Genomic DNA, 25,948 nt, shown 5'->3' with positions numbered 1-25,948 from the left:
AAAAGACTGAATTGTTTAAGAACGAGAGAGAGAAAGAGAAAGTCATTCTTCATTGAAGCTATCTCCCTGTATCATTGGGAGCCTATTTTTAGTACCTATAGAAGTCATGATTTTTGAATTTATTAGGGACTGTGATGAATGATAAAACAAATCATCCATTTACATATCTTGACACTGCTTTGGAGAATACTTATTTCTTACAAGCAAGTGTCACATTGTATATAAAAGCTGGCTAATTGTGTGCTAATCTTCTGCATTATCTAGAACTCTCTGATGTGGTATTCTATCAATAGTTATATTAATTTTACTTATTTCAAATGTATGAAATATCTTCTAAAACCCTATTTCTTTTATAATTTCTGCTCTCTTACATTGTATAATTTTTCATTCAGCTGCTAATTAAGATTAGGAGTGTAAGTTAAGAATACATATTCACTTTAAACCATCAAGCTTTTGTAATACATGAAAATACTAATACTTTATCCATTTTAAATGTAAAAAGAGAGAAAGCATTTAAGAACATTACTAGATGTTGTGTTTGTTTTCATGGGGTTTTTTTTCCACACAGTTCAATAGTTTCATTGATCTACTGTTTCTTACAAAAATCTGCCATGCTTTGTGAACTTCACTTTCTAATCTCATACAGCAACCCGTCCTTTATGTTATTCCTGCTCTCCCTGGTCCCAGAACAGTAGGGTTGCCTTGACAAATCTATTCAAAAGCCATCCTCGGCCTTTATTGGTGGGGACTGGGGCCTTTGAAATTCTCTCCTCACTGCAACACAGCTGACATCTTCTTCCAGACAGAATGAATTAAGGAAACACAATAAGACACTTGATCTACCAGTCAAGGATCTTTCCACAGTGAGGACGGATTCCATGGTGCACAACCAGGGCAGCAAGCATCTAAAAATACACAATACATGGTTGTTTACCAGAATAGCAATCAGCGATTTTTCCAACATGATTGATAGGATGATTTCTTTTAAATAAAATCTGTCTGGAAATTCATTGTGTGTGTATGTGTGTGTGCTGGAAATTTTTTACAGGCCGTATATGAGGTTAATCACATTTTTTTAAGCCAGACTTCAAATACAGATTTAAAATGTATGGAAAGGATATAGATTATTTTAATTTCATTTGTCTGAGATGTAAATCATTATTATCTTAGAGGTAAATCTTTAATATTGAAGGCTTTGTGTCCTCAGACACACAGCTACAGTTCACCAGATTGTGCTGCTTTCGAACTATGTGATACATGCTTCATTGAACCAAGTTGAAATAAAACTTAAAAGATAATATAATTATATGGGCCAGATTTTGAGGGGGTAAGTACAAAATTTATTTCTTCTAGTATTACATAGACAAAGAACTTATTTTTATAATGTAGCAACTTTTTCACATGTTCAAAATAATAATTCATTTCCATCTAAAAGTTAATAATAGACACCCTTTTCGATTTCTTTTCATTATAATCTTGGCCTTCTCTTAGAAATATATTACATCAGGTTCACAGAAGGTCATATGTCTTCTTAATTTCAGCACACAGGATTTGCTGAATTGTAGAAGATAAACTTTTTTCCACACTCATGTTGGTCATGACTAATTACTGACTGTTTACATAAGAAAACTTTATACTGTATGAAAAATAAATTGAATATAGTTTTAGTGGTTGGTTATGTAAGATAAATTAATCTCTACAGCCTGAAAAATTGGTCATGGTTTAAATTATGTTTCAACAGAAAATTGTTTCTATTACATTGCAGAACTGCTGTAATTGGGTCTCTAGCTCAGAACCATTAGACACATCGGTGGAGTCCATGCTGCCTGACTGTCCCCGAGTCTCAGCAGGTATGTGTTTGATGAGATATATGGGTTTTTTTTAGGTGAAAAAAATATGCTAATGAAATGTGGAATTCTATTTTGCAAATTAAGCATGATGTTCTACCTTGAATCTTCAAACAAATTATTGGTAACATACAGCATGGGTCTGATCCACTACCAGAAATTTGTTAAGTAGCTGAAAATGCTTACCAACAAACTCAGTAAAGATGAATAAGTGAAACATTTGAGAGCAATATAGACCATTGCTGCTGAAACTTTGGGAGACAAGACGTCCATAAATTAAAAGTTGATTATAAGACAAGGACTGCATGGCTCTATGGGATCTCAGAGTATTTGTCTCTGACTGAGTACCAACTCAATGATACAACAGACAGTGAAGGCTGTGAATTCAGAAAAAAGAGACTGCTGCTGTGATGTGGCGTCTTTAGAAAGTTTTTCATGCAAAAGATTTTGACTGGACTGTGTGTTCAGATTTGGATTGTAGGAAGGCATGCAAGATGGCATTTTAGGCAAAAGCAACAGAGCAGTGTAAGGAGCAAGTGCTAGGACAGATCTGAACATGTTCACAGGAAACTAAGGCAAAACTGGACTGCCTCTTGAAAGGAGAGAGCAGGGATGGGGTTGAGCTCCTCAGGTGGGCTCCAGACAGTGTAAGGATGGCTGGCATTGATGCCCAGCCTCCAGGTTTTGTACTTTTTTCTGTTATCTCTAGATAAGAGGAAAGAGTGACATTTTTCATTGCTTTCTAGTTTTGGCTTTCACCATTCCCAGCCAATTTTGATGGTAAACACAAATTGAGCAATAATCTCTGGTTATGGGTACAAAACAGAAATGAGCTTGCAATTGGCCATAGATGCCAGAGAATAAAGCAGAAGTTTTGAACATGAACTATTCTGAATAGCATTCAAAGGAGATGGCTAATCTCTACATACCTAGAGTTGCAAACATGTTTACACGTTTGGAGGAGTTTAAATACTTGGTAAAGAACTGTCATAACTGAATTTCATTATCATTAATACCTAAACTTGTTCTGAGCCTCACTATCATACAGCTAAACTTTTCAGATCTGTCAGAAGTGGTCAATCAGAGACACAGACCAGTAGGAGGAGATAGGGGTGGGTGGGTGTGTGTAGCAATATATACATACATGTATATGTATATATGTATGTATGTTTATATTATACAATTATTTTTCTTTATTAGTGGCGGTTATGTTCTATAAAGTTGCTGCCAACACTGACTTACTGAACACTGAAAGGGAAAACACAGGGCTAGGTTCCTGCAAGATTCTGGTCACGAGATTTTCGGCAACCAATCAATATATAACCTTGTTTTATTAAAGTTTCTGTTTAAAGATACATTATTTAATATATATTGTTGCTTCAGTAACAATGAACTCAACAACCAACAGCATGATCACTCAGAATGAAGCTTACATAACACACTTGGTTTCCCTATCACAGTCTTCTTGTGATTAGGAATGCTAGACAACACTTCAGCACTATACTCGAGGAACATTTCAAACAGTGAAATCACCAACAAAAGCACAAAAATGTGAAAGATATGGCAAAAATAGTCTGTGAGAAGGACACTTGTGTACAGTGTGAGATGTGAAACAAGAAGGCAAAGCATGGCCTTATTTCCTTAGAAACATGCACGCTGAGCAACTCAGATGTTTCACCACTGTATGTGCGCATGTCCGCAAAGGACCACAAAAGCACCATGAGTATTGGCGGGGGCGAAGTGGGGGAGGTGTTCAAATGCATCTTAGTAAGTAGGTGAATTCACAAATACACTAATCTACAAATAATGAAGACTGCCTATATATAGTAAAGGACTTACAACAAGGATTTGACAAGAACTGATCAAGTAGTCTCTGTTAGAGTGTTGACTTTGCATCAATGTGGGAGCTTGAGTCTATAGACCAGACAATCATTAAGGGAAGATGGATGTAAAGTGTCAGAGAGCAAGAATGAACTAGAACCCATAGCATGAGCTGGAGCCCATGAGGATGGAATTGATAAACCCATGTCTCTTTTTGTGCTTCTGTCTTTGGTGGTGTGGAGTCCCATGGAAGCCAGTGCCCTTTGTCATGGAGCTAACCATGCACACGCCTGGCCTAGGTGTCAGAGATGCTGGAGGAGAAAAATCCAGGGGAGGGTGGAGCAGACACGGTTCTAGCCACTGCCTCATGCCACCAGGCAAGCCACCAGATAAACAACATGTGTGAGCTCAAAATGCCTGCTATTTCATCTTAACCCCAAATTGCCCACAGAAATCTCCCTTGTGTACCATCCTAACCAGGAACCTAGAGTTTGAAAGGAAATTCTGGGAAATGTAGTTCAACCTAGTCAGACTGACATTACAGAGCTGTCACAGTCCACGCCTTATCAGTTTGGCCCTCTTATACACCTTCTTACCGCAGACTTAATCTCCAAATAAAGACATTAGCAAAGTCTTATTTTCACCTAACATGATACAGCTATCCCACCTACAACCAAAAGCATACTAACCCTTTCTTCAGAAAAGTATATAAAGCCATTTTATTGTCCTTGGCTGATGTTCATTCTCTTCACCTTTGGTATCCTACAATTCAAGTACTGAGAGATAAAGCTAATTGCCACTGACACATCTTACATGACATTATAAGAGAATAAGAAGAACACAAAATTTTAGTATACATATATTCATATCAAAATAAGGAAGAAATGCTCCTATTACCTTTCTCATTTTTGCAAGTGGTCATAAAGTTTTAGCTGGTATTTATAATTACCTTCATTCTGTATTTCCTTTGCTCTCAGCAGGTACCGCAACTAGTCATGGTTGCTTGCCTGATGGGATGATCCCATACCTTCATTCCTGAAGGGTCTGGGCCATTAGCAATCCTGCCTGAGTTAGATTATAGTTTACTACTGATGTTAATCACAAGGACTACTATATATCCTAGATGATTTCCTGCATTGTCGACATACTCCTCTTTACCCCTCACGTTTTAGTAGCAACTCAGTTTTCCCTTAGTAATCAGGATTACTCACCCCCGCCAATATAGTAACATTCCCCACTCCTTGTTAATCCAGTGGTATAAGGAACTCAACTTGGCAAGGTGGCAGTCTCAGCTTCCAGTTGAGTGGAATCGTCATGTCACCTGAAGGAAACATTCCTTTCTATGGAATTATTAATAAGACCTTCAGACCAACACAGCCTAAAGTCATGGGAATGGGAAGGAACAGTTTTGCTTATAGATTATTACAGGTAATAAGAAGAAAAGCCAGTCCTATTTCCACCCACTTATTTCCCAGATCTGGCAGAAATAGGACAGTATATTAAATGTTGATTGAGAGCAAATACCACATCCTGGAGGATGCAGTCTCAGCCCCGCCAAGTTGTTATCAGGCACTATAACTGAGCCTTCAGACAATCCCTCCACCTTTCTCTCAAGCCTCCTGCATGGGGATAATGGGAACGTGGTAAGACCAGTGAATGTTGGCTTGTCCTCTCATTTTCTCTGATGAGAGCCCGCTACTGTGTTATGAGCTGTCCCACGAAGACGTCCGTGTGGTATCAACATTAGGAAATGTGTCAAATGAGAAAAGAGTTAGGAATGGCCCCCCAGCATTTCCCGTACCAACTTATAAAAACTGAATGGCTTTCAATCAAAATCAGCGATTTCCCTCAAAGAATCCTTTAAAAAAAATATTAACAAGGGGTATGACGTGATAAAAATGGGCTTTTGTAGAAGATTAATTTAGTAAAGGAGTAAAAGAAAGGAACGGGAAGCCAGAAACTATAGACTCAGCGGGCCATGACAATAAAGCAAGTATGTGAGGTTGATGGTGTGTACTGGAGAGGTGGCAGTGGGAAAGGAGAACCTGGAGAGCTATAGCACATAAGACTCTACGCCCTTGACGGTACACAGGTTAGAGGCGGAGGCTAAACAGAAAAGGAGGAGACAACGGTAAGATCCAATGAAAAGTAACTGGGATAATGAAAATATTATCACCAGAAGAATAGCCCAAGAGGAAAAGGAAGTCAGTTAAGGAGAAAAAATGATGAAATTGTTTTATGACCTACTTAACTGCAGTGTTAGCAGTTCTGGTGATGGCAGGAAATTCAAATGGAAATAACCAAAGGTGGTTGAAGTACCTTTGAAATACCTGAAATTCTCTGATATGAATCCTACTATCTATCATTTAAAATGTTAATATTTTCTGAAGATTTCAACCTGGGTACTAACATACGTTAGTAATGGATATCCAAACTATACATTTAATTTGGTGAAGTCTTTTTTTTTGGCTTTTTGGCTTTTTTAAAGTTGCTGTTGTTGCTGTAATATGTTTTTAGCTTTTGACTAGAATCTTCATGCTTATAGCAGTAAAATAACCAATAAAAATACATACTCATTTAATGCTGTATTTTTTCTGCTATTATTAAATATGTTTTCACACAAAAATAGGTCTGATGCTCATGATAGCTTAATTTTATGAATGTTATTTACCTATAAATATATATTTTTAAAAAATATACAGTAAAATTTTTAAACTGTACTTAAAATATCACTGATAATTATTTTCAATATAGCCATATTGTTTTTACTTTTCTTTTGAAAGTAAATGTAATGCTTGACAATACCACACTAGAGAGTGGGTAATGCTGCATCTTATACTTAAAATGAAGTCTGACTTTTCAGTTATAACATATAGTGAATGGTAGAATTTTGAGGGACCTTGAGTAAGTGTCAAGTGCCTGGTTCCCCCCTTTCTTTCTATTGATGAGGTTTCCTTCTAGTAACATCAGCCAGCTAAAACAGTTACCCAGAGAATTACACAATAGGTTAACAGTATCTGGTTTATAGCATAGCCCCCGTTGTGATTGTTTGTATGTTTGTTGTAAAATGGCAACAGCAAATACCTACCTCACTCATCTTGTAGAAAAGTTATGAAGATAGTTTTTTGGGGTTTTTTTGGTGTCTGGAGGGTTATTTTGAGTTCATCAGAAGGAAGGCACTATAAAAATATGGCACTATATATTTTCATTAGTCATTTTAGAATTAAGGGCTATAATTTATTTTAAGACTTTTATTGATAATTTAATCATATTGTAGGAGCAAAAAGTCATTTCTAAAAATATTCTCCCTTCCATTTCCGTGTCTAATTTTATTTTTAAGCAACAAATAATTTATCATGTTGTCCTATGTTTTTAGTGACATTGATAGGGTCATAAAATATACAGAAACCAGAGTAACAGAGAGGTAGAAAATATAGTGAAGAAATCAAAAGGAAAACTGACAGTGGAAAGAAAAATATTCAGTAGGACAAAGAAATTGGGACACAGTAAAGCTTAAAGAGACATTGGGGTAGCAATAAAGATGAAATTAGAAATAATCTTGTATGGCATGGATGGCACTCCCCAAAAACAGGTAATATAATTTTGGCCTGTGTATGAGGAGGCAATACCAGGGTGAATGAAAGGAAAGCAAAACATAAATGTTTGAAAACAGACAAGGTTACAGAGCATTGATGTCTTCTGACTTCTTACACGTCAGGGCTCAGCTTGCTTTGGCTGGAGCATGGCTGCCAGGCTGCACTTTGCCGGGCTGGTCTAAGGGCTGCTGCTAAGGCTCCTATACTTTGAGCCCCCTCCAGCTGTGCTCCTTACATGCCTCCCTGCGTATGTACATTCATTCTGCATACATCCATTCAGCAAGTGTTTACGGTGGGCCAGAAGCTGCTCCAGGGGCTGGGGACATAGCAGTGAGTTACGGCAGATAAAGGTCTCACATGGAGCTTACATTCTAATAGCAGAGACAGACATTAAACAAGATAAATAGGGAAGTATATAGTATGGTAGTTTATAGTATATAGTATGGTAATTGGTAGGAGACACATAAACCAGAAAGAGAGAACATGAAGTATATGTATGTGGAGGATTTGAATTTTTAGGGAGGTGGCTAGGGAAGACCTCATTGAGATGGCCTTTCTAGGACATGCTTTCTAGTCATGATCTTCTTGTACCTCCCACAGATATAAACAACAATATTTGCCTATCTAACTTCAGAGATCCTTTTCCTACACTTCGTGGTTGCTATTTGGCTGAAATCAGTGCCCTTATTCCCTCCCAGTAGTCTCTTGGTCTGGGTCTTTGAAAAGCTGACCAGCAGGTCAGACCAACTTTACAAGTCCTCTAAGGCTTATGGTAACCATAAAGCATAGTTACCAGCAAGTTATTAAAGTTATTCCTATCCCACTTTTCCTTAAGCAACACATGTGGAAAAGAATAGCATCTGTACAGCACCCTGGGGTTCGCAGACAAGATTGCCTATGTCCCAGGGAGAATGGATGGAGCCCCTCGCGGCTGACCTGATGGGTGAGGGAACCAACATTTTGATATACCTGTGATCACCAGACACACAGGATGGAAAGCCCTACCGCACAGCTTCAGTTTTTCACCCACCATTACCTGAGCCTAAATTCACTAAGACTATGTGGTCTATGTGCCTGATGCCTATCAACATATTCCCTCCTAAAACTTGTGTTATTCTCATTTTTCCTCACCCTTGTCATGCATGGCTTTAGACAGGCTTTTCTCTATTATTTCAACTTCCCTAAAACACTTGATGTAAATCTGGGGAACCTCAAAATTAGAACAATAACAGCATACATATTTAAAAAGAAAAAGGGGGGGAAGAGCCTTAATAGATCACTTAAGAGTTAAAAATTAAACTTGAAAACTTCTATATTTAGATGATCCCGTCTTAGTTCTGAATATAGGAGAGGGGGGCTGCCAACAGCATTTTCCTCAACTGTCAAGCCTCATTTCCCCACCAAAAAAGAAAGTGAAAAATTAGTAATTTCTAGGTGAATTTGAATTGTAGAAAACCTGCTAATATAACCCAAGTTAATCCAGATTGACTGTTTACATTGACTAAACGTACCGAATATTTGCTAAATATTCACTTCACTTTATTGCTGAAAATATGTCTTGAGGAAATGACACCAAAGAGTTATATCTCTTCTTTGTTAGTGAATAATCACTTCCTTCTAAAGATAGCAATGAAAAATCAACAGTAATTGCTTCTAGAATGTGGTGTTGTTCAGAATGTGTAGACAAGTTGAGTTGTCTAATATGTTTTTAGACACAGCTCAAATTAATTAGGTAATTGAAAATCTATACTTTGTCTTGTAAACAGACCTTAAAATTCAAGGCATATTAGCATATATGATACTGTACCACTTTTTGACTACATGTACTACACAAGAATTGTTGCATTCCTCTTTTCATTCAAAGGATATATATTGTAACCCTTTAAATGATGCTTTCATTAACTAAATAGTACTTCTCAGGCAGTTTTTGTTCTTTACTATAGAATTGGCCTTGTAACTGTTATTCATCAGTTAGCTTCCCTATTTATTTTTCTATGCTACTTAATAATTATTAGTTGATTTAAGAGATAACTAATTGGAATTGGGAATTCTGGGGAAATAAACAATTAAAGAATTATTAAAAATAACCTACCTAAATACCAACATGGAAAAGTAGGTGTACAGTTGCAAAACAGAGTTCATTCTTGTATTATTATTTATTGTATTATTTTCCATACGAACAATGGTAAACCTGCTTTTGGCCATCCGTGTATATGATATGTTTGTAGATCACCAATATTTGTCCTGATTATATGTACTTAATCAGGTCCAATGTTATCCTGTGATTTTGACTCTTTCAGTTTTCCAATAATCACAGTGAATATAAGTAGTCTCACTCCAGAAATCTCACTTAAAAAAAATTAAAAATAGTCACTATATTTTTTACAGCTTTCTGAACCAATTTGTGAAAATCCTTCTAAGAATTTGGCAGTAAAGGTGGCAATCTCCCTTTACTGAGCTAGCTCTTCCCTTTAAAGATAAAAAAAATGGTAAGGCTAATTATTTTTGGAATGCTTTTGGATAAATAACGAAATAATATGAATTCATATTTGTACTTGAAAAGTATGTTATGAACTAATTTGGAAGAGTTATTGCTTTCACTGTCCCCATAGCAGTGTCTCATGGCTTTAATGCGGTGTTCCTAATTGTTGGAAAAGTCAGCCAGGGGCCACTGGTACCTAAGACAGAAATTTTTATCCTTTTTACCATAAGTATTGATCTCCTTTCCCATGATGTCTGTGCTTCACTTATTCTCTATTTCTCTTTCCCTGTGTCAAGTTCTTTCTGGGTTGCTGCTCTAGATGGCTCTCTCTGTGTCTGTGTATTTCTCTCTCTCTCTCTCTCTCTCCCCCCCCTCCCCCCCTCCCTCACACACACACACACACATCTGGTTTAGTCTCTGTGTATGATTCTTACAGTTTTTGTCCTCTGTGTCTTCCTGACTTCAGACACCCCACTTAAGGATCCTTCGTCCTACAGCCTTAGGAATCACATATCGCACAGCCCACAGTCTCTGCCTGCGCCTGCCTGGCCTGTGTGGTTTACCTGGGGTCCACTGACCTTTAGTTCTCTTTGACTATGTGATACATGCCTCCCTCAAGCCACAAAGACTCTGCCCTTGCCACATGTTCCCTGTCTGGTCCCACCTACACCCTCCCTGCCGGCTCTGTCTTGTCATTAACAGACATCAAGTCACCAACAATAAATGTGTCTGCTGGAAAAATACCCCAAAACATATCTCTTCAGAGAAATCACATTGCTTTCTAGAAGTGATTCGAAGATCTAAAATAAATACTTTGATACAAAGTGAAAATTCAAAATGAACATTAGGCACCATAAATAGGCCAAATATGTTCTATTTATAAAATCCAAAGATGTTCTAAGTTGATAATCAGCACTTTAAAAGCAAGGGTATATTTTTAAAAATTTTTGTTTCATCATGTTCTTAAAATATAGTCTTACTTTACAGGAAAATAGTTCTATTTAATGATAAGTTTTGAGAGATAATTTGTTTAATCAGTGACTTCAGTTTTTAGTTATTAAAATTGACTGAACTGCTATATCATGTCCAGATAGTCTTGAGAGCTGGTGCTGGTATTTCTGTCAGTATTGCCTGTTAACATCCCCTTCAACCATACATATCTTACCCGAGGTATTCACTGTGTTATACCAATAAATGAAAAAATCATATACGAGCTGGTTTGAGTAATATCATGACACAAACCTCGACAGAATTCAGTTATATTACATGGTTTCATAATTTCTAAAATACTGTAGTAACTTGTTGAAAATATGGGAAAAGACGCATGAATGTCATTTTAAACTTTGTGTAGCAATGATTTCTATAAATGAGACTTTTATAAGAAACCCTAAATTAAAATTTTTTAATAACCTTCTAAAACCGATATTGGCTTAGCAATTCTCTTATTTTTAGCTAATGTTTCAGATGTTTTTTTAAAAAGCAATGTGGAACTGGATGATATGCAGCTTGAACTTAGAGTAAAAAGTGTAGTCGTCTGTAACCATTGAAGTTTATATTTCTGTAGCACTTCTTATGATGGAATAATCCCTCAGAATTATTTGGTTTTGCTTTTCTTTAGAAAGAAGATCAAGCATATAAAATCAACATAGGCAGTGAAGCTTCATTGTAGAAAACCAAAACTTAATTACTTTTACCAATTAATTAATTAATTAAATGAGTTTGTTTCTCCTAAAATTAGAGCCTAATTCCACGTCTTACCCAAAACCTGAGTTATCTTTAGTTCTCTTGAGGCAAGAAGCTAACTGTATTTATTCCTTAATTCCAGAAAGATTTATTAAGCACTTAATATATACTAGGTACTAGTCTAGAGGTATAAAGATTACTAGACATGACTCTTGCCCCTTCAAGGAGCTCATAGATTCCTAGAAAAAAGTTTTCTGTTTATTGCAAAGGTTACCTTTGTTTCTAATTAAAGGATGATCATTGAAATAGGTAGGGTGGAGAGGAAAGATAAGGACTTACAAAATCCCTCAGGACCCAAAAATAACTTAGTTCACTGACATGTTCCTTTATTAAATGGTACCCCACTCTGCTCTGAGATTTAGTGCCTTTTCTGACAGTATCCACTTTCTTCCATATTGTTATGAAATCCTGACATTTTACTTTACATATATGTTCCAAATGAATATGTTACTTTTTATTTCAAACTCTGTAAGGTGGTAAGTCAGCCTTTGTGAAGAAGAGCTTTAGATTTCTCATGACTGTGGGAAATTTATATTCTCCCAAATATGTGGAGAATTAATTCTATAAAATGGACAGATGAACATCCACAATCACACTACCTACAAAATGTAGGTAACACTAGAACCGTCTCATTGGGTTTTTGTCAGAATTAAGTGAAATAATCTCTATAAGACTATTAAAATAGTACCTGCATATAATTAGAACTCAAAATACAGGTGGTCCTAGCTTTGCATGGTTCCAATATACACAAATTTCAGTCACCGTAATAGTTTACTTAAGTAACACCAACTCCCCCCCACCAAAAAAAGTTCAAATTTCAGTTACCACAATATAACTGAATGATTGCACTAAACACAAATTCCTGTCTAAGTAACAGATGCACATTATGATCAGTGGCCAGTTGTATCACTCTTTCAAAATCTGCCACTGATTTATCACTATATATGTGATAGTCAGTTCATACACAGATAGCATTATCTTTCATTTTACAAAAGTGGATGATCAAGAGAAAGACTTGGCCAACAAAGATAAAGTGCTAGAAAGAAATGAAATGCTGGTATTGAAATTGGAAAGTGTTTGTGACAAAAAAGATGAAAATGCCCCGAAGGAAGTGATGTTAGAAAAACAAAACTTTACATCAAATGAACTCTGAAATGTTGCATGACATTGGAAATGCAAAGGATAAAATGTTGGAAACTGATCCAGACTTAGGAGTATGACAGTTTGCCAAGGCATAGGAAAGATTTGCTTGAACCATATAAGTTATAGGACAAGAAGGCAAGCACTGTTCAAACTACGCTTAGTAAGTTTTTACAAAGAAAGAAAGTATCTGAACTCAAACAAACTGACAGTGACCGGGGGAAGGTGGGTAACAGGGGAAAGAAGGGGAAGGGTCATGAAGGAACATGTGTAAAGGACCCATGAACACAGTCAGCAGGGGCAAGGGTTGAATGTGGGAGATGGGGGGTGGGTAGGGTAAGGGAGAATAATGGGAGAAAAATGGGGACAACTGTAATTGGACAGCAATAAAAAAAGGAAAAAAAAGAAAGTATCTTAATTCTCAGTGTTTCTAAGTGTTAAATTACAGTGTGCTAAATACAGTTATTTTACCTCTTTTTAATTTTCTCTTCTCTTTTAGCTGGCAGTAACAGGATTTTTAATATTCTGACAAAAAAGACTGAAGGGTCACGAAACAATTATAGTTTTTCCCATTGATTACTATTATTACTTTATATGGTTTCAGCTTGTATGGTCATTTTTATAGTCCCACATTACCATGCAAAGCAACTGCACAGTGGTTATTTTATCCAGTCAGCTGAGTGCTGTGCATAGTTTTAGAGAAATTGTTTGCTGCTTTAAGTCCTGATTCTAGGCAGGTCTCATTAGACAGTAACTCCCAGAGCCTCCCAGTGTATTTCCTACAGGAGTGCGGTATTAAAACGTCTCAATTGTTCTATTCTTCGGTGTCCTACCTTATTGCTTCGTTCTCCTAAACCAACTTAAATTCAGTGCTGACTCTTTTCATTCTTCTTCCTGTTCATGTCCTGTTCTTCCCTACTCTCCCTGGACATCTATCAGTCCTTCAGAATGCCTTTTGGAATGACACATGGCCTAGAACCTATCTGTGGGAGAAACTTCTTTAAATGTATTGGCTTCTTCCTTATGTATCATCCATGTTTATGTCAACCTTAAAAGACACATGTCTTTCTTGAATTTAAATGATTACAAGAAATTCCATGTAAGCAAAATGTCAAATTCTAGTTGACCAAGTTAACCCTCACCAGTGATACCATGAGAAGCAACAAACTAAAAATTAAAAATAAGTGCTGTACATTTTCACTATATGCCTTTTTATAATTCTTGAGCCATGTAAATGTATAGTCAAATATTCAGAAAACAGTGAGTAAAATTTATATGAAATAAACAACAGTAACTGCAATCTTGCTTCCAGTTTTCCATTCACAGCTGATTTGATATAAACGCTTTTTAGAGTTCTGAGGTTTTCGGGAGATGAAAACCCCATCTGCCTGACGAAGAGCACACTGACGGGAGGCTCAGGGGACCCCGGGCCGATCGGGGTAGGTTCAGGACGAGTGTGGCTCAGAGGAGTGGCTGCTCCCCTGACTGGGTGTCTTTAAGACCTGGGAATCACTGTGCTGTGACTTGGAAAGAGAATTCAGTTTTATAAGTTGGCGTATGCCCTCATTTTCTAAAGCCAAGGGCTTTGACAGGTTTAAAATGCTAAAAGGAGGCTTTTTTTAAATCTACATATTTAGGTAAAGTTACTGTACTGGAACTTACAATTTTAAGTCTGACACTGCCTCTTGAATTTTTGATGGTCATTACTGCTTCTCATGTTACTGAATATGTGTTCCTTCCCCCCCCCCCCAAAAATACTAATGTCTCTCTTTCACTTGCTTCAGTTCATAGTTTCTTAAAGAGATTCCAGGGAAATTTACAGAGGCCCCAAAATCAATTAATTGGAATCTAGTTAACAAAACTTAATTCTCATAGCACCTGAAAGAGTTATCTCCTGTAAACAAATTCTAGTCTACTTCTCATTGACTGCTCTGAACCCGTGCTGCATCCTGAATTACTGCTTTCATTGGGCATAAGCTTTCACTTCTGTTAAGTGTATTTTACTGTGCAGTATAATGGACAATTTTTCATGTTAAACAGGTTGTATGTCTCCTGCTCTACAGTGTAAGCAGAGTACTAATTTGAGTATAGAAGAGGTGAATGTACCCTAATCAGTGCAAGAACATCCTTAAAGCTTTTCTTCTGTAACAAGGGCAAACTCAGCTTAAAAGTTTGTTTAAATCCTGCTTGGCATCACAAGAACCTTTAAGTCAATTTGTCTGTGAATATACCTGACATCACCATAGCGTCTTTCAACTCATCCCTACTCAGCTCAGCTGCTCTTCCTGCCTTATACAGATATTTAAAATACTTGAAGGCTTCTGTAGGGTTTTTATACCTAACATTATTTCTTAGCATCGGAAGTTCACAGCTCATGAATATCACAGACCTACACAATAAAATGGAAGGATTTTTTCTTTATATACTCTAAATCTCTTTGTAGTCTCACTATGTAGTTCTGTCATATTTGGGTCACAGACCCATATTTGGGTCTGTCATATTTATTTCAAAGCAGCAATTATATCACAACAGAGTCATTTTATAAAATGACAAAAAGAATAACAACAAAAAGTATTTTAAAAAGTCCTTTATGGTCTTAATCTGAAATTAAGACAATGAAGGAAATTCAACATGGTCAACATGACTACATTCTAGTTTTTCTCTATATTTTGTAAGAGGAAAAGCATCTCATATTACTGTCATTTCGCCCTTGTTCTTGTCCTCTGTGATCACCTATGCAGAACAGTGCTATTGTTATTTATCTTGGAATTTATCTCATAGAGTACTAAATGATTCTTTTTAGTGACTACATTGATTTGAGTAACTCTTTTTCTATGGTATTACAACTTTTAATATTCTTACTGTATGCACTTTACCATCAGGTATCAGTTTTTGTTAACCGCATAACATATCTTTGATGTCTCACTTTGTCTTACACAGTTTTCTACTTAAAAATACTCACAAATGATTGATAGTTTAATTACTTCACTGTGTTTTGAGGTAGCTTCAGTGAACTAAATTGTTGTAATGTGTGGTGTTTATGCTCTCACTGAGAGGTGGCAAGTGTCTTTTCTTTCTGGACTCAGCTGCCGTAGTTTTACTGAATTCCTGACTTTGCTTCTCAAACTTAGGGAGGAACCTCCCAGTGCCTGGTCCCTGGGTCTTGCCTCTGCCTTTGCCTTTTGTTAGGGATACACACCTACCCTTTGGGTGGCAGTGCCTTTACACCCTGGTGCCTGGTCAGTGCTGTGATACTGGGACCTCTACAGTGTGGGGAAAACTGTCAAGTTAGCACTATCAGCTCCGTCTTTTACACCATTCTTAGATCTGATCTGTTCTGTTGAGTTAATCACATTTAAAAAGTTAGGCTCTTTTGTTGTTGTTGGGTGTGTGTGTTTTCTTTTGTTTGGAGACCACTCCAGGAATGAAACTTTGCATATATTCTTAAACAAAGCCTGGTCCTCTGTCCAGAGCATGAGTAGCTCTGGGAGAGATGCATTTGGAGAAATGAGGAATCAAGGATTACCTTCCAAGCCAATGAGATAATTGATCAACATGATGGAGTAAGTCAAAGCCAGATCTCCCTCACCTCCAGGTGTTTTATGCACTTACTGTACTAAGAGCACTGAGGCTAGCCTGTGCATTAGCACACTTTTTGGCACATATGTACAAAATAAATTATATTTATACTATCCATTTGGGGAGTTCCATATCTCCTAGTTAGAGAGCTAAGGCATGAAACCACAGCTAACTGTTTAAAGCAGCTAGTGTATCTGAGTGGAAAGGCAGTAAGTTCAGAGGGCACAGAGAGCACTATGGTCCTAAGAATATGGGCAGAGCTTTTCAGAGAGATGAGACTTAAACCAAGCACTGCAAGGATGTTTACTGTTAACCTCACCTCCACTATTTCCTGTTTCTTAACCATTAGTGGACCTTGGCAGTTAATGTTGCCATCTTGGAATAAAGAATACTTAGGGAGAGCCTAATAATACATATCCTGATTCTCTGTGCATTTCTGCTCACAGCTTTTCTTAATTCCAGGATCCTAATAATAGAAAACTGTTAACTTCTCTTTGTGCAAGTGTAGCCATCCTGGTCTCCCTGACAGTTTTTTTACTCCCCATTTAGATTACAAATACACAGGGCCTAGGACCATGTGTTTCTTATCCTTACTTCGTAATTCCCTATGGATAAGACTGGCCTGCTTCTTACATTGTAATCTAATCACTTACTTAGAGGTCTCTGTATTGTTGAAGGTGATGGATTGGCCTTTCAAGCGCCCCAGCCCGTACATGCCGGTTGTCTTGCGCATCCCCATCACCTGCCTTCCTCTGAACTCTATTTCTGTTCCAACCAAATGTGCTCCTGCTTTTTTTCCCTGATCACCCCACTTCCACAGCCCATTAAATATACTTTTAAGGAGATGTCAAGACTTCCCTTAAGAATATGGGCTTTTATTTGTGACAGCGCATATGCATAAACCAGGAGATAGGCACGTTGGCAGATGAGATCTGACCAAGTACAGAGAAAAACTGAACAGAGAGCGCCCAAGTTAGTTTTAAAACACTTCAAGTCAATATAGCCTTACTTTTTTTTAATTAGTAACTGTTTTTAGCTACTGTGTTAATGTAATAAGCTTTCCTCAAATTCAGTTGAATTTTTTCCTATTCACTAAAAACATTTTTGGTCAACTGTTGTATTTAGACAACTAATGAACCCTTTCTCTGTGGTTCTTTTTCGCAAACGTGCTGGTTTCAATATGTGGGCCTTAATTTATGTAATTTCTCTCTTTTATTTCTCTGTGTTATCTATGTTTTATTCTTTTTGTTCTGGTTGTTTTGTAAGTTTGAAAAAAAATAGCATGTAGGTAGACCTGGAAAGATTAGATATCAGCAAAATTATTCTTAAGCAAAATGTTGTATATTAAAACCTATCTCAAAGCAAGAGGGAAGCCTTTTCACCATTAATGCTACAGAGATCCATTTATTTAACATTAAACAAATATTTATTGGCTTCCCACCCTGTGCCAGACATAGTTCCAGGTGCTGAGGATCTAGCAGTGAACTAGGCAGACCAGGACTGTGCCTTGAGCCAGCATACGCTCTGGCTGCGGCAGCAGTAGAGATGCAGACAGCAAACAAATAGTCGCATACACAGCCTGTAGAGATAGCAGTTGATTTCCCAGTTCTTCTTCCCTCTACCGCTGCCTCAGAGCCACATCTACAGACACGTTGCCTGGACTATTAAGTTGATTTAGTCTCAGGGTGCTACACCTCCCTATCTAGTAAGTGGTGTTTAAGGGCCTTATTCTAGTACAGGAGAGAAAGTTTGGAGAGAAAGGGAGGATCAAGTTTTCATGGTTAAACTGCAACTAAATGTGCTTTACTCTCAGAACTGTAAAGATGAGAACTCATTACTCATTCAGCAAACATTTATTAAACAGTGTTATCAGTCAGGGCTCTGTTATGTTCCAGGCTTTATAACACCTACATGCATGCCCTTAAGTACCTCACACTCTAGTTGGAAAGATAGAGACATAAAATAAATAATTACAGATAAATGTTACAATGAAAACATATATCAAGTTCAAAGGGAGTACCACAAAAGCAGTAACTAACTCTGCCTGGGGGAAAGCTTTACCATAAAGTGACCTCTAAACTGCATCTTAAAGATGCCTGGAAGTATATCGTGCTTCATTTATTCATGAAACATTTACTGAGCACCTCCTGTGAGCCAAGCACGTTTGTAGGCACTGTAGACACAGCAGTAAACTAGGCAAAGTCCCTGCTCTCTTGGCAGCAGAGAAGTAGGCAATAAATATATAGACAAATTATTATATGTTAGGTAGTACTACTGCTAATGCCAAAAAATAAAGGTAATACAGGGGACAGAAAGTGATAAGGGGCGCTGTTTTAGATAGTGCGTCTAATGAGATGACATTTGAGCAGAAGCCTGAATGACCTTAGAGAATGAGACCAAGAAGCTGGGGGATGCCATTCCAGACAGAAGGGACAGCATGAATAAAGGCATACTAATCATGACAAGCATGGCGTCCTCAGGGCGACGTGAGATAGTCTCACCGAGCGTGCAATACGAAGGGGTGCCCAGAGTTGGGGGAATGTGGTAGATGAAGCTGGGAAAGAACCGGTTGGGGGGTTGGGGGTGACAGCAAATGGTGAAAAGCCACCTGTTCCATACTCGGAAGTTTCAATGCTCACATTGTTGATTGGAGAAAGAGGGGCTAAATTTTGAAAAACAATTTAAGAGGAAAATGACATGGTTAGATTTTTGTTTGGTTAGGTTTGGTCTGGTAATTTTGACAAATTACTCTAACAGCAGTATGCATAATAAACTTGAAAAGAGATGCAGAGGAAGCCAATTATGAGGTTATTATGACAGTGCAAGTGAAAAATAATGTGACCTAAATTAGTACAGTAAGATGAGGCTAGAGAGGAGATGACAGAGTTCAGAGTTTTAGGAGACCCATTGTGTAAGATTTGATGCACTACAAAGCATGGGAAAGGTCAAAAACAGTTCCTAGGTTTAAGCTTGGGTGACTGAGTGGGTGATAAAGCCATGAACCAGCTCAGGGAGCCCTGGAGGAGAGGCAGGTATAGAATGCAGATAATGAATTTGATTTGAGACAGTGGGAAAAACAGAACTGGAAATTAAAAGAAAAGTCAGGGCTGACGTACAGATTTGGCTGTTAACAGCATTTAATGGAAATTTAAAAAGGAGAAGGAGCAAGAAGAGTAGTCACTACTGCACAGAACTTTAATAGGACGAGGATTTTTAAAAAGGCATCAGGTTTGACTATTGGAAGGTCATCAAGGACTTCAAGAAGGCCAGTGTCAGTAGATGTGGGTGAAGCATATTTGAACTGGAGAGTGAAGGTCTGAGAGGCTCTGGTTGTCCAGCCAAGGTCACTGTCTTCTCCCCTTTTCCAAAGCTCCTACTTGGAAACTGTGAGCCTGATGTCACATCTTCTCTTCTCCCCCCTCCTTAACTTTCTCCATCTGTGGCCTAGGATGGAGATGCCTGAGTTGGGGACATTATGGAGGGAAAAGTATTCTAAGATCCTTGGGGCACTGTTGTGGGAGGGGTCAGGATTAGGGAGCCTGATGTTAATGAGTCAGGGATTGCAGGGAGCATCCTCAGAGGGACCAGCAGGTCAGGCCAGCCCAGAGACCTGTCTCCTGAGGGGAGAAAGGTGAAACACGTAAGAGTCTATTAGCGGCAGATATCCTGGACCTGGAAGCTGAAGAAGGATGAAGAGCAAAGGACTTGATGGGCTGGTGGGGAAAACATGGAATTAGTCAAGAAACCTGGCCCCAGTGAGAGAGTGGAATCTGGCAAAGGGTGGGGTCGAGGGGTAGAATCTGACAGCAAATTGATGTTAACTAGAAATTCGGTCAGGGATGTTTAAGTGTTTAGGGCACAGGGAGTGAAGATGTTTAAAGGAAAGACTGTTGTCCGTACTTGTGATCCTAAAGTTATCAATAAGGAGACAGTTAATGAATTGAGTGGTAGTCCCAGAAACGCTGGCATATAAGTGTTTAGTAAACATTTTTTGAAGCCAAAGGGGTCATTCAGATTATGTGGAGGAAAGGAATTAGATGCAAGAGTTCTGGAAAGCTGTAAGTAAGTACCTAGGTTCCCTTCAGGGATAGGATGGAAGCAGTGATTAAGGGATCCCAAACAGCAAAGCCCAAGAGGGAGACTTATACCTCAGAGGGAGTTGGAAGCAAAGATCAGGGTAGAGGGCACACTCCCTTAACCCTGGAGACCCAAGGAATTAACCAGTGAGTCTACCAGATTTGCCCAGCACTGCACATACCCTTCGCCTGCTTTTCTTGTCTCCACACCATCTCTGCCCTCTGGGTGGTGAGGCTCGAGGGCGAGGCAGGTGCTGTTCTGAAGCCCTGGACAGCCATCAGTTCCTACCAGACTTCCTGTAGGGGGTGCGGTTTTACACCATAGTGGGACACAAGCCCCCAAACTTGTCCCTTCAGCCAGTTAGCGGTCAATGCAGGCCCAGAGAGCCAGTGCCAGTACATGTTGAGACTCCGATTTGGTTGAGCGCCCAAGTGACCCCTGGCAGCCTGACGGTCTGCCAGGGATCCAGATGGGATGGTGCTGTGAGCCCCTGGCCAGAGCTCACAGGACATGGGCCTGGTCCCAGAGTCCCTCGGAAGGCCCCTTTCATGAAGCCTACATTTTCCTGCAGTGCTTCCGGAAGTTGGAGCTGCCCGAGGATGTCTCGGTCATTGAGAAAGAAATGGAGCAGCTGGCCAAGGAGCTGAGACAGGAGAATGACCCTTGGGTACTGGCAGGCTGACGTGGGGCTCTTTTTGGAAAGGTGCTTAGCCAGATGACCATCTGCTGCTTCGAGGCCCAGCAGCTCAGCCTTGCCAATGTGTGGAAGCTGCAACCAATGCTGAAAATGTGGATGGAGGAACTAGACACCAAGAAATTTCTGGGGTTATGTAGAATGGAGATGATCCTGCAGCAGGCTTGAAAGTGGAGATAGGCAAGCAGGGAGAGAGAGGCACTTTGGAAACAACCTGGAGAAACTCTTCCTGCTGTGGCCAAATGTCACACCCCACCAAATCAGCTGCATTGCTGGAAAGCTTTGGCTGCCCAGGAACCTGGTCCAAGTTTGGTTTTATAACCAGAGCAGGATGGGCAGCCTGTCAACTAATGATTTCTCCTCACAGGAGGAGGTGGGGGTGCCAGGCTTCCTTTCCCACGGGGAACAGTGTGCTTTCCACTAGCACTGGGGCTTCCTTCTGGTTCCCCCAACTACAGGGGACCTTGCTTTATACCCTCATACTCCTCAGGCCCCTTCCGTGGGCAGGGAACCCTCCTCTCTGCCCTGGACACCACCCAGGTTCTTCTGAGGCTCCCCAGCCCTTCTGGGAGAGTCAAGATGAGGAAACTGATCCCTAGGATTCACGTTAGGGCTTTTAGTCTTAAGTTCTCCATTCACTGTCTGAAGAAGTTAAGAATACACATGTAGTAGATGGAGTGGGAATAATTTAAGGAAACTTAGGAAGGGAAGTTGAAGTTTATTGCTGCTTTGTGTTTTTCCTTTTGTTTTTACCTAGTGTTGGTTTTGAAGTGCAATACATAGATGGTTTTGGATACTTGGTTTGTTTTTTTTTTATTAATTGAAAAAAACATTAATCCTATTTCATAAAGCAAAAAACATTACAGATTTTGAGGATCCCATGTTCTGGAAGTTGATAGATCCCTGCAGTTCTTGGTGGAAGCTGAAACAGGACCTTGCAGATGCAGGAAGTGGTGACATCCCAAATGGAGCGAACATGCATTACTTTTTAGAGAACAGCGCAAAGATGATGTCACAAATTTGAGAAAGGGTTCTGTGCTTTCTTTTTCAGCTTTTATGGAATTTGACTATTTTGGCTTTGTAATTGTAATAAATTTTTACTTAAAATAATGAGCAAAATAGAACCAGATACATGGAAATAAAGAACAAACTGACGGTGACCAGAGGGGAAGGAGGAGGGAGGTAACAGGGGAAAGAAGGGGAAGGGTCAAGTCAAGGAACATTTGTAAAGGACCCGTGGACAAGAACAACGGGGTGGGGGCTGGTGGTGGGATTGGGGGAGTGGGCAGGGCAGGGGAGAGCAACAGGGAGAAAACATTGGGACAACTGTAATTGAACAACAATAAAAATTAACTAAAAAAGAAAATTGTTTCTTATTCCTTGTGGTTATCAATAAACCTAGGGTTTAAATTTTAGAAACATGATATTGAGTGAAAAACAAGTCACGGAAGGCTTCCCGTGTGCCATTTTTATCAAAAACAAGCAGAACTTCATGTAAACCCAAATACAAAGTCCAGGATCTTAGTTACCTTCAGAGGAAAGTTGAGGATGGAGTAGTACACAGAGCCTACCCGGAACTTGATTTCTTGTCCTCTTCTTCTTGAAAGTTGTGGGGTGTTTTTCTAATTCACCTTTTCATTTAGAGCATCCCAGCATTAAGCGAGGGTCTCAATTCTTCTCTCCACCTTACGTAGTCCAACAGGTTTATCTCCTGTCCTGCCACAGCCATTGTATTGTAAACCCCTTTGTTACTGCGATTGGCAGACTAAACAGCAGTAGCTCTGCTCCAGCTTATTTTTCTGTTTTTCAGCTCCATTTCATTTATTCCCTGGGAATGTCCCTTACTTTCTCTTGAGCCCATAGGCTTTTCAGAGTATGTTTGTGATTGTTGATCCAACATTCCCTGGTGATTTTTATCATGGTACATCTTAAGTTACTTTTCCAGTCTCTTCTGTGAAATCAGTTTTTTCCAGCTTTCTGCTTCCACATTGATCAGTTTTGGACATCATATATATACTAAACAAATACCTTTCAGCGCCCTGTGTTTTCACATCTGGTGCCATACACCTGCATGTGATATTTATTGTTTTATAATTTACCTGTTGCTATATATCATATCTGAGTTTGTGTGTTCTTTTTGCTTAGTAATCTTGTCAATTTTTTTCTTTTCTCTACTTTTCTTCCTTAATCAGCCTTGCAAAGAAGTCATCTACAGGTGTTTTCAAAGAACAAGGTTTTTTATTTTTATCCTACTGTTTTTATTTCCTACTTAATTAATTTAGATTTTATTTTTATTAATTGCTTTTTTTTTTGTTCCTTCTGATTTCTTTCATTGTATATTTTTTTCTTGCAGTGTCTGAAGATAGAACACTGATGATATACATAACTTAGTGAAAATTGAACTGAACTCCAGTTGGTTGGCCTTAGATTTAATAGGTGACTAATCACTTACTTTTGGACTGTCCCACTGAAAGTCACACAGCAGCAAACCCATCCCTGTCTATTTCTAAACAACCCTTATGGAAAGCCTTGGAAGAGACATGTTCCTGTAGAGGGTCAGGCAGTGCTTATTGCCAGAATGAATGATCGTGACTGTGCTTTGAGGAGGCTCCAAGCCAGGCTGCTCCTTGAACTCTGCAGCCCCTGCAGATTTGGAGAACAGGTAATGGCTCTTGGTGTTAGGGAGCAGCTCCCAGAGTCTGCCTAAGCACCTGCACAGCTGCACCATTTACACAGCTGCTGCGCCTCTGCTTAGGCGAGCCCTGGTATGTGTCACTATACAGCCTTCACATCGTGTAAAATGAGATTTTCCATCACTGATACTCTTGACCTGACTGTGAAAGAGAAATGCTAGACCTTGGGGGAACCTTGAGGTTTTAAACATTTCAGACTTTTCAGAGATTTAAGATTGATGGGTGGAAACTTTAATAGTGCAATCCCATACTTCCGGTCAAGATGGAGTCATAGGTAAATGTCGCTCCCCTCTTCACACATCCACAGCAAAATTACAGCTAAACTACAGAACAAGTATCACTCAGAACTGTCAGAAAATTGAGCTGTGTGGAAGTCCAACAACTAAGGAATTAAAAAAAACCACATTCATGTAGATGGGTAGGAGAGATGAAGGGATGGAAATGCAGAGATGCGGAAATGGCTAGTCCCAAACCCATGTGGGTGAATATAAAAGGGAGGGATATTTCAGGAGTGAGGGACCCCAGCCCCACACCAGACCACCAGACCAGGGTTCCACTGCCAGGAAGATAAGTCCCCATATCTTCTGGCTGTAAAAATCAGTGGGGGGTTGAAGAAATTGTTGGATTTTCAGTCCTCTCCTCTTAAAGGCCCGGACTCACTCAGACTCACTCCCTCTGGGCTCCAGCACCAGGGCAGCACCTTGAAGGGCACCAGTGGAATATGGGGAGGAACTGAAGTGTCTGGCATCAGGTCAAGAGTTGGCAGACAGCTCCTTCCCAGAGAGAACTGCAGACAGCAGCTGTTGTACCTCTTCTGAGCCCTTCCCAACACAGAGCTACACCATATCTGAATCTCCATCATCCTGGCTCACATGGTAAGCCCCATGCTGGCGATTACCTAAGGGTCCTCCCCATCCAACTTACAGGCCCACCCAAGCTGATATCAATGATGGGCTGGGCTAGGCGCAGGCTTCAGGCCTTCCTAAATACACTCACAAGCAACAGCTGAGCCCAGCCCCGTTACCTCTCTCTGAGTGGCCCCAGGCCCAGCACTAGCAGCAACCATCTGTATATCATTTTGTAGCTTACAGCCAAGAGGCCCCAGACAGAACACAGGTGGAGGCTAACTTTGGTCTGCACTACCCAGGAAACCCTAGAACCTGCCCACCCAGAGAACAGTTACAGAATGTGTAGGAGCACCACACAATCACCTCTGCAAGGCACAGAGGGAGGTGGTTGCTGGCAAGGGGTCACAGCCAGTCCTACCAGCTACCTGGACTGGGTAAATCCCTTCCATCGACCAGCTGACGGCTACCAAGACTCATTTACAAGAGGAGGGAATACTCCACACAGAGGGCACACCTCGAATACACAGCTTGGGAAATAGGGGAGACTGTGCCACTGGATCTTATAAGACATCTGCTACGTTAGGTCATGCTACCAAGACATGGAGTCAAAGCAGCCCTTTGTAATACATAGAAAGAAACACAAGGAGGCTGCCAAAATGTGGAGAGAAAGAAATATGGCCCAAATGAAAACAAAACAAAACTCCAGAAAAAGAACTAAATAAAATAGAGATAAGCAATCTCTCAGATGCCGAGTTCAAAACACTGGTTATAAGGATGCTCAGGGAACTCACTGGGTACTTCCAAAGCATAAAAAAGATCCAGGCAGAAATGAGAGATACACTAATTGAAATGAAGAAAAATTTACAGGGAATCAACAGCAGAGTGGACGAAGCTAAGAATCGAATCAGTGATTTGGAACATGAAGAAAAAATACCCAATCAGTACAGCAAGGAGAAAAAAAGAATCCAAAAAAATCAAGGATAGTGAAAGGAGTATCTGGGACAACTCCAGACATTTCAACATTCTCATCATAGCGGTGCCAGAAGAAGAGAAAACACAAGGAATTGAAAACTTATTTGAAAAAATAATGAAAGAAAACTTCCCTGATTTGGCGAAGGACATAGACATACAAGTCCAGGAAGCACAGAGAGTCCCAAACAAGATGGACACAAAGAGGACCACACCAAGATACATCATAATTAAAATGCCAAAGGATAAAGATAAAGAGAGAATCTTAAAAGCAGCAAGAGAGCAGCAGAGAGTTACCTACAAAAGAGTTCCCATAAGAATGTCAGCTGATTTCTCAAAAAGAAACTTCGCAAGCTAGAAGGGACTGGCAAGAAGTATTCAAAGTGAAGAAAAGCAAAGACCCACAACTTAGATTGCTATATCCAGCAAAGCTATCATTTAGAATAAAAGGGCAGAGAA

At 39.4% G+C, this 25,948-nt stretch overlaps 2 protein-coding genes across 6 annotated transcripts in view; both read left to right on the top strand.

Moving 5' to 3' along the window:
- ARB2A (ARB2 cotranscriptional regulator A) overlaps positions 1-25,948 on the top strand; it is a 418,904-nt gene that overhangs the window by 269,548 nt on the left and 123,408 nt on the right. For 3 of the 5 annotated variants that reach the window (XM_054578602.1, XM_054578599.1, XM_054578601.1), the window contains 2 exons: positions 1,766-1,850; positions 8,100-8,207. In XM_054578602.1, the coding sequence (XP_054434577.1) occupies positions 1,766-1,850; positions 8,100-8,207 (193 nt within the window). The remainder of the gene's footprint in view (positions 1-1,765; positions 1,851-8,099; positions 8,208-25,948) is intronic. The other 2 variants (XM_054578600.1, XM_054578603.1) reach the window with 1 other exon arrangement.
- Positions 20,755-21,648, top strand: POU5F2 (POU domain class 5, transcription factor 2). Its single transcript, XM_054578638.1, is given in 3 exon segments — positions 20,755-21,156; positions 21,158-21,365; positions 21,368-21,648. Coding segments are annotated over 3 exon segments (891 nt in total).

The sequence above is a fragment of the Pteronotus mesoamericanus genome, unplaced genomic scaffold (assembly GCF_021234165.1).
Source record: "Pteronotus mesoamericanus isolate MK-2021 breed Mesoamerican mustached bat unplaced genomic scaffold, CSHL_Meso_final contig_50, whole genome shotgun sequence".
Taxonomy (NCBI): domain Eukaryota; kingdom Metazoa; phylum Chordata; class Mammalia; order Chiroptera; family Mormoopidae; genus Pteronotus; species Pteronotus mesoamericanus.
This window is presented reverse-complemented; position numbering and strand designations above follow the sequence as displayed.